Below are 11,785 nucleotides of genomic sequence, written 5' to 3'. Positions count from 1 at the left end.
ACACATACTAGATTGTGTTAAAACTCTTGGAGGTAATAGGTGGGCCATATAAATTCCCAAACGAACTGTTACTAACAATTGTTTTCATGATCACTCTTCTCAGCATTCATTGCACTATTTGTATCCTATTTAGAGTTCACAGAACTGTTTCACATGTGAATAGTAATTTCTTACATATATATATATATATATATATATATGTTTCTGAAGACTGTTGGTGTTATATTGTGTATGTACATTATGAGCCACTAAATCGCAGTCAAACCCTTAAATGTGTAAATATACTTGGCCAATAAAGATGATTCTGACTGATTGTCTTGCAGAAAATGTCTGCAATTAAAACATTTTTTAAAAAGCATGACAATTTCTCAAAGCCCAAAGATGACATTTTCAACTGGTCTGATATTCAGGTTACTATGATATAAAACAGAAAAACATCAAGTCCTCACTGAGGTTGTGAGATCAATTCATTATTTTTGCTTGGAAAATAATTTGATTCCCACTAAAGCCCAATATTTTATACACGGTGTGCATTTTTAAGTGTGATGTGCTCTAGAAGTTGGTGTCAAAATGATCTTGGATTCTCTATTTTTTAAACTCAACAAGAAATTAACTTTAGGAAATTCCTAACAGTATGAAGCAACAGCAGTGTTTTGCATCAAACCCCACTACTGGTCATTATAGCAGCATTTGGCAGGAGATACAAAAATCCACACATACCTACTCCTGATAATTCATATTATACAAAGAAAACACTTCACAACATTCTTAAGAAATCAAGATTTATTTCAAAAAATCAATTTATTCATAGCCTCATGACATTCTCCCTCAAATGTATCTCTGAAATTGTTCCTTTTTTTGATGATATGCAATTTACTACTATTCCCCTGAAAAGTTGACCGAAACCCAAATCTTGCAAGCATGTCTGACTCTCACTACATAAGAACTATCACAAAAAGGTTTTGACATTTCCACTTAAAGCCATTTATGGGTTCAAGTCCCTTTTTCATTTTTATTTTGAAGATTAATAAAAACTTAGAATTGTGACTTTATAAGCTTCTCAAATTACGATAAACTATGGATCAGATGCAAAGTAGATGATACCATCTTATAGGTCCATTATTCAAACCTGCTCTGTTGTCGAGCAGGCTTGTTGGCTGTAGCAGCAATTTTGCTGATTGATCACTATTAATCTATTTGTAGTTTGTTCTTAGACAATTAATTAATGTTACTGACAGCAATGCTTTCAGTACAATTTGTTGGCTGCTGTGGTAACTTGTAGACAGAAAAGTTTGCAAATGTACCACAGAAAAGCAGCTACAACTCCATACACACAGTAGTGCCTCACAAAGTGTGCAAATGAAAACGGATTGGAGGTGAAGGAGGCACAGAGAGGAAGAGGTAGAGAGTCTGTGTACATCTCTAAAGGCAAAAAAAAAAATGCCTTTGTTTTAATCAATTTTAGTCTTTTTAACAAACTTGGCAGTGAGCTTACAAACCCTTTCATCTTAGTGAATTAATGAAATCCTGTTTTTTCTTCCTTAGGATTAGATTACACAATATTCATAACAACAAAATCTTCTCCTTTTGTAAAGTAGTAGAGACTACAATGCTTCCTGTACGTGTCTGCAATGTACAATTTTAAATAACCATTGAAATACAGGGTAAGAAACAGGGTATTGGTTTTAAAATCTGGTGTCAGCTCTTCACACCAGATCTATTAATGATACCTGGAACGTGGAAATACACAAATTCAAGTGTGACAACCATTTTGTGTTAAATGATGAATATGAACTGAGGAAGGAGAAGAAAAAAAACTGTACTGCAACATGCAGTAACTAAAAATGATAGATTCCACCCTGTCTTTCTTCACAGCAAATACACATTCACATCACTAAGTAAATCATTATTTAGAGAATATAAACATTGAAATCAAGCAATAACAAATGATCTATTACCAACATAATAAATACTTAATGGTATCATAACCATATTCTGTCTCATTCTTACGACCCTGATATATCTCTCCATCTCTCCAAAGCGGACCGGTTCAAACAGATCGCTGACAGTTCTCATTTCTTCACCACCTTCTCCAGATAACCGATGAATCTTCTCAAGTTGACTTTGATGTTGTCTAACACGCACAGCTGCTGAGGGCTGTACTTGCCTCTGCCTTCTTTACGGATCTAGGAAAAGAAAAGAAGAAAGAAAAAAGATGATGTTATTAAAAAAAAGTTTTGAAAAAAATCTCATAACCTGCTGGAAAGATAATGAGAGAATATCTGAATCTTGGTTTTTTTTCTTAAAACGAGGAGGACAATAAAGATTTGCTAAACGATTATTGTTCCCTAAAACTTATAAGGCCGTAGTAAGCAGTACTATTCAGAAGGAGGAATTTCTTATAACTAAAGGCAGATGAAACAAAAAAAAAACAAACAACAGGATTCAGAAAAGAAATGAATGTGCTACCTTGGCCTTAAAGACAGGTTGAAGTGCCTTCAGTGCAGGTAGTAACTGGATGTTTTCAGCTGCCGCCTCCGCCTCGTCTCCATCTGCGAAAACGTCAAACAAGGCGTCGAGGGCCTCTCCGTTTACAACCAGGTCCACGTCCTTTGTGGCTACTTGAAGTAAAGCGTTTCCAATCACCTGTGGGAAGGGGGGGGGCAAGCTTTATTATTAGAAGCAGAAAAAAATATTCCAAAAAGAAGAAAAAGGAGGAGAGGGAAAATATCATACCTGAAGGGTTTCAGCAGTACCCTTCTCTTTGGCTAACGTGCTGCCAGTGATGCCCAGGATGGCGACGGCATTGACCCTCACGCTGACAACCTCGCAGCGGGCGGCTGCTTCGCTCAGGCTCATCAGCTGCTGGGGGGTCATGTGCTAACAAAAACAAAAACCAACCGCGCTGATATTGAGCTGTCCAAAATAAACATCGTCAGCTGTGTTTTGGTGTGAATTGGCAGCTGTTTTTTTTTTTTACTTTGAGAAGAATACAAAGTCTAGCTTCTGTGTTGCCTCTGTATTTATTTAGGACGCTATTTATTCACTGTCAACAAACGTGGAACCAAAGTTAATGGGGTGTTCCACCAATTTTCAACTGAGCCTAATACTAATATTAATGTATAGTAGTGCAACTCTTCATTTTAAAAACTACCCATGAAAGGGAAATGTTTAAAAATCACCAAATGCAGAGGACAAAGCTGTGATGTAGTCTGTACCTGGGGGATATTTTTAGAGGCAATCATCTGTAGAAGAGATCGCATGGCACTGATGACAGCCTCTAGGAACTCCTCATCTTTGGGTAGCTCTGAAAAATAAACAAAAAAGTGAATAAAATAAATTTAAAAAGGTAAAATGTATTTACTTTTTTCACTTTTCATTACAACTTTGATTCAAAATCTAGAGTCAAAATGACTTCAATTCGGATATTTTCTTTCATTTTCTTCACATGAAAATATTAAATGTGACTCATGTGCTACTTCACAATGCTGTGACATAAATGTGAGACCTGCTGCGCCAAAAACCAGTGTGGACAAGTGCTGTGCTGCTTCCTGCAGGGCTGCCGCTCCTCCCAGAGACTCAGCGTCCATGGTGGAGAGGATGCTGTGGAGGCACGTCAGCGCCCGGGACTGTACCCGCTGCATCCTGAAACAAAGCAGGAAAGAAAAGAAGTTGTTTTTGTTTTTTTTAAACTTCAGAGTGAAGATTGACGATACAAAATGGAACAGGGCCTTTAACAAACTTTTGATCAGACAGGGAATTTGAATTTGAATTTTTGATAGGGTTACTTTTTTATCAGGCTTTTCCAGGAGGGATTCTGCTGGCACACATCCATGGCTTCCTGTTTGGGAAACTGAGTCTTTTTGAGGACCTTTAATCAGGGGGGGAAAAAAATATTAGAAACATCTTCATGCTATTCAGTGTGGTAGCATAGGTCATGCATGTGAATGGGATCTTTGCACAAGTAAATGGGTGGGCTTAACCACATAATTAAACCATTTTTAAGATTCTAAGCATAGTAAAGTATACTGAAATGAAAATGAACTACATTCAGATTCTTGTCGTTCTGACACTGTGATGATGCTTTATTTATGTGATTTCTCCACTGAGGATTACTTGCAAATACTATTTGACTGAGGTGAGGTGTGACTGAAGAAGCCGGGAGGTATTTGCCTTTTCTGGGATGCTGTGATTGATCAAGGCCCCGTGAACCTCAGCGGACAAACACAGCGGAGACATCAGATTGGACAATCCGTCACAAAGGCCGTCGGCACCCATTTCACTTTCATCGCTGCTCGACGACTCCTCCCACTCGTCGTCGGACGGGTCTGAACAGACACACACATACGCAGGATTTGATCAGGGCGATCATCATGACACAGATTCAAGTCGAACACTGACTGATGCGGAGTGACAAAAGGCATTCCCAGGCGCTCAAATTAACTCTTTTCATGCTTTTTTTTGCTATAATAGCTTTTACGATAGACAAACGCGCGCTGGGTGGCCGTGTCACAGGAAATAATGTCGATAGGAAAAAAAAGTGCCCGGGGTCAGCACTGCTGTCCGTACCCACAACACTCACCGTCAGAGCAGCACATGTTGACGATGATCTCTAAGGACGTTTGCTGGGCTGTCAGCAAGGCCATTGCCTCCCTCAGCTCCTCCTTGCCCCTCTGGACAAAAACAAACCAGCCATGTGAGTCAACATCCTACCAAAATGACGACTGTTATCAGCTATCAGCTACCCGCCACACACAAGATATTTCTTTAGAGTGAAAAACCTGCTTGAAAACTGTTCCTATCTAGTCAGCCTACTTATTATGACTGTGTCTGTTTAGCTGCTCTCCTGCCGATTTGCATGGCTGGCCTTGTTAAAAAAAAAAAAAAAAACCCATTGTGTAACCCACAATATAACAGGGTATTTTGGAACGTCATCGGGAATGTCACCCGCAATCTTGAGGCTCTGGCTGTGACTGAGCCGACAGGGACAGCTCTGTCTCGCCGAGGTCAGTGCTGGGGACTGTCAGCGTGGTGGAAGCCAGAAGCTGGTCCCTAGTTGAACCCTGGTGAATGTCCCTAGTCTGCTCCCGCCGAAACCCGACAGTTTGTCTGCTCTGTCAGTCTGGCTTGCGCTCCGGGATGACTCACGCGCCACCCCTTCACCTGGCATTAACACGAGCCGCCAAAATACAGAAGTGGATCACATTCTCGCCTTAAAACAAACTGCTGTACATATCACACCATTGGTGCTATTATTAACGCTGCTGAATTTAATACTTCATTTCTTTTAAAGATACAGTTGCAATACATTTTTGTCATTTTAGTCATTTTATATGAGTTTAGGGCACCTTCAGTTTTGTTCTTCACTTTAATTTTTATACATACATTACCCTGCTTACAGACAGTTGAATACACTGTGTTAATTTTTAAGTGTTCAGCATTTTCTTCAGCAGCGCAGACAGCTGACGTTAAGAATCTCTTGACAGCCTGCGTGAGTCCTCGTTTTAAGTGCTGATTTGTTGAGAGAAATGTAAAAAAAAAAAAAAAGATAATTCACAGAAACGCTCAAATTCTAAGATTGGTTGTCAGAAAATAGTCCCGAGATCTTGAGTTTGTTTCGATTTGCGTGCGAGTTTACATCTGTTTTATCCTCCTGCAATCTGCTGATGAGGGAGACGTGCTGCGGAGAATGGAAATGGGTTCTTAATCTCTCTGACAAGTGTGATTCACAGGTCAACCTCTTTGGCCAGAAGGGCTTACTGTATGCATACTGAGATAAAGCGACATCTAGAGTGCTGGATTTAAATACTGACTTGGTTATGATCTGACCCAGCATTTATCTGTGAAATACTGATAGGAGGTTAAGGTGTTAATGTTCAGACAGGTCTGACATAACAGCCGAAGCCTCCATCTCTCACTGTCCTCGGCTTGTTTTTGACATGCATGCTTGTCTGAGAGTGTTAGTACTGGAAGGGGGGGGGGGGGTACCACTTACAGGCAAGAGGTCAGAGAAATCGTTATCGACTCTTGCTGCTTTCCCGTTCTTCTTGTGTTTAGGTGCTTCCGCCTCCTCCTCGTCCATCTCCTCTACAACCAGCTCGACTGCCGCCTGGTCCTCCATGTCTGTCGCAGCTGGTGCGTTTCTGTGGCGCGCCTCCTCTGCTTGTCTGAGTTCAGGGATCAGCGTGCCTGCGTCCAGATCCAGGCACTGTGACAAGGTGGCTACCACGGCGCTGAGGGTCTGCGCCTGGCGGGCGGCAGGAAGGCTTCCCTTCACGTTCCACAGTGTGCCTGAGGTGACACAGCAGGCTGAATTAGGGCTTAAGCAGGATTATTATAATTATTACAACTGAAGCATTCATCAGCTGCAGTGTTTGATCTGTTTGTCTGGGTGCTGCAGCTTTGACAACTTACATAAAGCTCAATAAAGAAAAGAAAAAAATGACATTTTCTCGGATTATACTTTTTCAACTATTTAAATGTCACTTTCAACATTTGTAATGGTGCCAAGTTTCAGTTTTTGTACAATTTAGGAGAAAAAAAATGGGGGCATGACAAAGTGACAAATTGTACCTGCAGCCAGTGTCCTGAGGAGAGTGTGTGCCATGCCGGGCTGAGATGACAACAGCGAAGTCTCCAGGGCTCCGAGCACAGCAGTGTTCATGCTACACAGCAGCTCTGGGTTATCCTCGGTCACAGTGTGCAGACAGTGGGCTGGGACAACACAGAAAGGAGGAAAGAAAAAAAAAAAGACTCAATCTCAAATGCTGGCATCTCAGAAACTTGAGAAACCAAATGAGTTATTATCAGTATTACTGAAAGTGATGATAGTAATAGATATGATGGGACACATGTAATGTCAATGTCAGTTCGCACCTCGTAGGTAATTTGTGTGATCGCCCTAATTACAGTGCTTGGGGTGTCAGCTCCATTTACACATTGTCATCACACCGAAAAGGTTTCTAACGTCACACATCGTGTTTAAGAACACCCAATTTTCATAAATCCACACAATATCCATGTGAGCCTCTGTTATCTTTTGGACTCGAACAGTTAAGACATTTTGATAGGGTTGTTTAGTTTATTTCTTAGATGCAAAGATTGATCCCGCTCTCATGTCTGTACCATGAACACAAAGCTACTGTAAGCAGCCTGTTAACTTAGCTTAGCATAAAGACTTGAAACGGTAGGAAAAAGCTAGCCTGGTTCTGTCCGAAGGGATGGCAGTGACTTCCTGGAGTCTTACCTGCCTACTGAACTGACCCAGTGGTGAAGTTAACAGCTATGTATATACAATTTGGCACTGGTGAGGATGTGACTGTCAGTACTGCTTGGGGGTAAAATCACTTTTATGTCAACAGGAGCAGTACCAGGAGAACGAGAACTCTTCGTCCTGATAATTGGACAAAATTGAAGGAGACTGTAAATGGACATATGCACTCAACACCCTTATTAAAAAAAAAAAACCTACCAGCAGATATGGCCAGTTCCACGTTGCACGGGTGTCTGTCCAGACACTGGACGACCACATCGAGAAGACCTGATTTGTTGAACACAGTCAGTGCCTGGTTGCTGCTTTCACTGTCAGGATGAGGGGTGTGATACCAGAGATGAATACACATAGAGAAACATTGTGCGTCATCTTAAGGTCAATAACTATGATTTAAGATCAGTAACAGACATTTGAGGATTAAAGTATATAAGGATTGTTCTCTGCTTCTTCCACAGCTATAGCCAATGTATCTTCTTTTTTTTCTTTTTTATTTACACCTTATAGCTTCATGAGCTGCCAAGTAGGCAACAGTTGCAGGATGGTATTACAGAGAACCAGTGTGCAGCAAACTATCCTTTGATAAACACAGTAAAAGGTTAAAAACACAGTGGTGTCAATCGGCCTGCAAGACCTCTTGGCTCACCATAGATTCCACAGCAGGTTCACAGCCTCATTGGCTACATCCTCCACTGCATTCTTCTGGTCATTCATCTGTACTGCAGCGCTCTCAAAGCCAGCACAGCACTGGAAAGAAAAAAATGAGACTGTGTTCAGATGAAAGCATAACAGGTTGGAACTTTGGCGAACACCCATGGAAAAAATTTCAAAATGTAAACTGGCGCGATTTGTTTGTGTAGAAACATATTGTGCATCCGACTAGTAAAAATCTGTAAAAGTACACGATCCCCATGTTTCAACTTCCAGCTTCGTCCACAGGTCGGGGGTGAGCTAATTTACATATCGTGAATATCTTTCGGTCTGGAGGGAAACCTCATTACTGAGGCTACGGTCGGCCCTGCTGGAGCAGCTGCTGATGAGGAGGAATTGAAGTGATGGGGTGAGCTAAAAGCAGCGGTGGAGTCTCACCTCTTTAAGCAGGGCTGTCAGAGGAGTCATGACGTCGTGCTTCACCATGTCCTCGCACACCTCCTGACCTCCACATGCACTCAGATTTCTGTCAGGGAGAAGGAGATACACGCTCATCAGTCAGTGTGAGAGAGACAGAGAGAGCCTGGATACACACTGTGAGCAACTGTTGTATTAAATATATCCAATACGTGGAACTACATTTAAGGTTTGCTGGAGGACAATATTAAAGTTGGACATTAAAACAAGTGTTGACTGAAGAAGATGATGCTAGAAACAATTCAGAATATCATCATCGCTGGTGAAGTTCTTTGGTTTTCGGGGGAGTTTAAAACTATAAATATTAAACACTAAAAAATAATAGAGAGGGACATGTAGCATAGGAATGTGTCAGGTTCCCCTCACAAGAGAACACAGATAAACACAAATAAGTGTATACGTGTGCACATTATGTCATGAGACGCTAATAAAACGTGCCATTAAAATCAGGAACACTTCCCAGCACCTTCTCTCTTCTTGCAGCTATACCTTTAACTGGAGCATGGCGCCCCCTGTAGAATTAATATGACAAACACTTCATTATAGATATAATGCTATATAAACCCACACTAAATGTTATCTTAATTATAGTGGAAACAAAAGCAGAAATATCCCACATGAAAAAACTTAACTGATTGAAGTAATGAGCTCTGCCTCTTATTGGAACCAAAGCTTTTCCCTCCACTCTAATCCTCTGTTCATAATCTTTAACTACAGGATATTTCTGCTGCAACTTTTCCTTTAACCTTCTCATTTCTTGTAAAAAAATAAAATAAAATAAATATCCAATAGGATATCCAGATGTAACACATAGCTTGTGCAGCAAGTAAACAAAAACAATGGGAAGTCTAATAGACTGGTAACACATACATGGTTTGGCATCAGTAAATCCTAATAGAAAACATATTGTGTTGTGTGTGCCAGCATTTGTAAGCTGCCCAAACTGTACATAAAACTTGTTAATGAACACACTCACAGGTGTTTTCACTTCTATGCTTGATTAGACACTTCTCAGGACAGCAGAGGCATGTGAGAGGTGTGTAGGGGTGTGTGTGTGTGTGATCATTCAGGTTAACTGAAAACACCTGTGTGGGTGTGCAGAGGGTCAAAGCCTGAGACCTAAGTTATATGAACCAGATTTTAGTACTTTTTACTGTTTATTATAACCATTACTACAAAATGTGTCCTACATCCCGCTCTTGTTCTTTAATGGTTTTGTTGGCACATGACCACGTTTTCTGGCACATCACCACCATCAACAGTCGACCAGCAGAACTGAAACTCGTGTAACTGCGTGCAAGGTATTAAAAAAACCAAACAGAGGCTCACTTGTAAAAACACAGCCCCATTGATTTACAGCTCTTCAAAGGCTGTGCTCACATTACTGGACTTTTTGTGTTGACGGTTCACAATTATGTTTGGAAGTGACGTGGAATAAAAAGCTGGGCTGCATGCGTACAAGAACGACAAAAGTGTAATTTGTGCAGCAGTCAAATCGTAAACATTGACGTCACGGCTGTGCTGGCAGATGTTGAGATTATTCGTCGGTACATGAATTCCGATCTGACTGTTCAGTCAGCAGTCGCACAGCCAGACATCAGATATGAATCGGATCTCAAGTAGCCCGGATCTGATGTTAAAAAAATCTGCTTTGTCTACACTTGCAGGAAAAACAATCCTATCAGATTTAAAACAGATTTAGGCCACTTCAGCATGTAATATGTACGTCGCCAAAATCTCCACAGGGTACCTTTAAACAGGACTTCACACCTTCACCACAGGCTAATATGCTGGATCAGCTAGTGGCACTCACTGGACTGTGCAGGGAGTTCTAATTTGGCAGATAGTTGATTCTACCTTGATCCCTCAACAGGCCTTTATCAAAGAACACTAACTGTGTATACTGTAAATATACTCACGACCTTTGGAAATATCAACATTAAGCTAAAAAACTATAAACCGAAAAGTAGCACTATACTGAATCATTTCTCTCACTTTACATTAGAGGGTAACCTTTTTCAGCAGATGTTTTGATATGTCATTGCAGGAAAAGCCTCGGTGCATTAACTAGTAATGTGCTGCATCCCTAAGAGCTTTGCCAACTATCCTGCATGCTTGCACATAACATGGGATGCGTTGAATGGAGCAGGGCCATTGTTAACGGTATAAGATCCATCTGCGTATTTTCTGTTTTGACAAGTCAAACTTTCTACTGTGGAAGTCTGTATATGTTGGTGTCTAGTGTCTATTTAAGAACCCTCAATAGAGATTTGTGAGGAGTGTTGCAACTAAAGATTTAAAATGTGGATGTTTCAGCCCACTGAGCCTCACCTTCACTGGACAAACCTGGCCATTTTTTATATATTCCCTTTCACATGGTGACCTGCTGAGTGATTGCTATCCTGCTGTTTTCCTGAAAGCACCTGAAGGCCAAGATCATCTGAGCCAACAGACACTTTTGGGGGAAACAGGGTTCTGTTGGTGCAGCTCACAGCTCTATCACTCTACTACTGACTCACCTGAGTGCTCCGGTGGCGGTCTCCCTCACAGACAGGCTGCTGTCCAAAAGCATGGGCCCGAGGCGCCTCACAGCATCCCTCTGCAGGAAGCCTGGGATGGTTTGGCTCTGCTGCACCACCCGAGAAATGCTGGCACATGCAAACTCTCGCACGTCTGCACTGGGACTCTGCAACTGCGGAAGGAAGAAGATGAAATTAAACACATGAATCTGACCTCTGACATTGTGCAGTGTGGTCAAACTATTCAATCAGTCCCCAGCTGCACTCCTTTGGCACCAGTAATAAGGAGTTCAATCTGGCTTTAAGACACATGTCACTTTAAACTGACACATGTTAAGTAGCTATGAGCAATCATTCTTAACATGAATGCCAAAATAAAGACTTTTGACACATATATAAACAAAACATTAGATCAAGTTTTCTCTACTGAGATAAATATGAAGCTATAGATCCATATTCAATACTTATTAACCATTTAAACATGCAGGGATGTTTATACAGCGACATCTTAAACATGAAGTCATGTGATAAAACAGGACTGGACTGTGCTCATACTTTCTCCAACAACTCCGCAGCTGGACAATCATCATCATCGTCGTGCTCTTCTTCCTCAGCGTCTACTTCCTTCACAGCATTCACCGGCAAACCGACCGTGTTGAACTGCGGACGCTTGAACTTAGTGGTTTTACTTTTCCCCATTTCAGTCTTTGTTCAGAGGCTGCGGCGCATAAGCGTGTAGTTTTCTCCTCTTGTACTCACTGTGACTCTACGATCAAACCTCTAACACACTCAAGCCCGGTCAGGGCCATGTGGAAGATACCTGCCGTAAAGCGGTGGTTGCTAACGGAAAGCAGAAAAATATGTCGCA

The 11,785-nt window shown here is 41.3% G+C and overlaps 1 protein-coding gene across 1 annotated transcript; it reads right to left on the bottom strand.

Annotated features, from left to right (window-relative positions):
* Window positions 1-2,049: 2,049 nt before the first annotated feature.
* Window positions 2,050-11,707, bottom strand: heatr3 (HEAT repeat containing 3). Its single transcript, XM_062444236.1, has 15 exons — window positions 11,473-11,707; window positions 10,918-11,090; window positions 8,360-8,447; window positions 7,917-8,017; window positions 7,472-7,581; window positions 6,574-6,714; window positions 5,996-6,291; window positions 4,583-4,673; window positions 4,174-4,328; window positions 3,789-3,871; window positions 3,509-3,645; window positions 3,219-3,307; window positions 2,737-2,880; window positions 2,470-2,646; window positions 2,050-2,186 (listed from the first exon to the last, which is right to left on the bottom strand). Exons 1-15 carry the CDS (start codon window positions 11,614-11,616, stop codon window positions 2,073-2,075), a joined length of 2,043 nt encoding a protein of 680 aa, XP_062300220.1. The 5' UTR covers window positions 11,617-11,707; the 3' UTR covers window positions 2,050-2,072.
* Between the last annotated feature and the right edge of the window lie 78 nt (window positions 11,708-11,785).

The sequence above is a fragment of the Scomber scombrus genome, chromosome 1, assembly GCF_963691925.1.
Source record: "Scomber scombrus chromosome 1, fScoSco1.1, whole genome shotgun sequence".
NCBI lineage: Eukaryota > Metazoa > Chordata > Actinopteri > Scombriformes > Scombridae > Scomber > Scomber scombrus.
The sequence above is the reverse complement of the archived record's forward strand: the minus strand, read 5'-3'. Positions and strand labels throughout refer to the sequence as shown.

What these genes read in the sequence shown, in the direction of transcription:
- heatr3 (XM_062444236.1), bottom strand. Translation starts at nt 11,616, where the DNA reads ATGGGGAAAAGTAAAACCACTAAGTTCAAGCGTCCGCAGTTCAACACG. An exon ending in CAACATGTGCTGCTCTGACG is followed by an intron (nt 4,329 to 4,582) that starts GTGAGTGTTGTG and finishes GTGTCTGTTCAG; the next exon opens with ACCCGTCCGACGACGAGTGG. An exon ending in ATCACAGCATCCCAGAAAAG is followed by an intron (nt 3,872 to 4,173) that starts GCAAATACCTCC and finishes CCCTGATTAAAG; the next exon opens with GTCCTCAAAAAGACTCAGTT.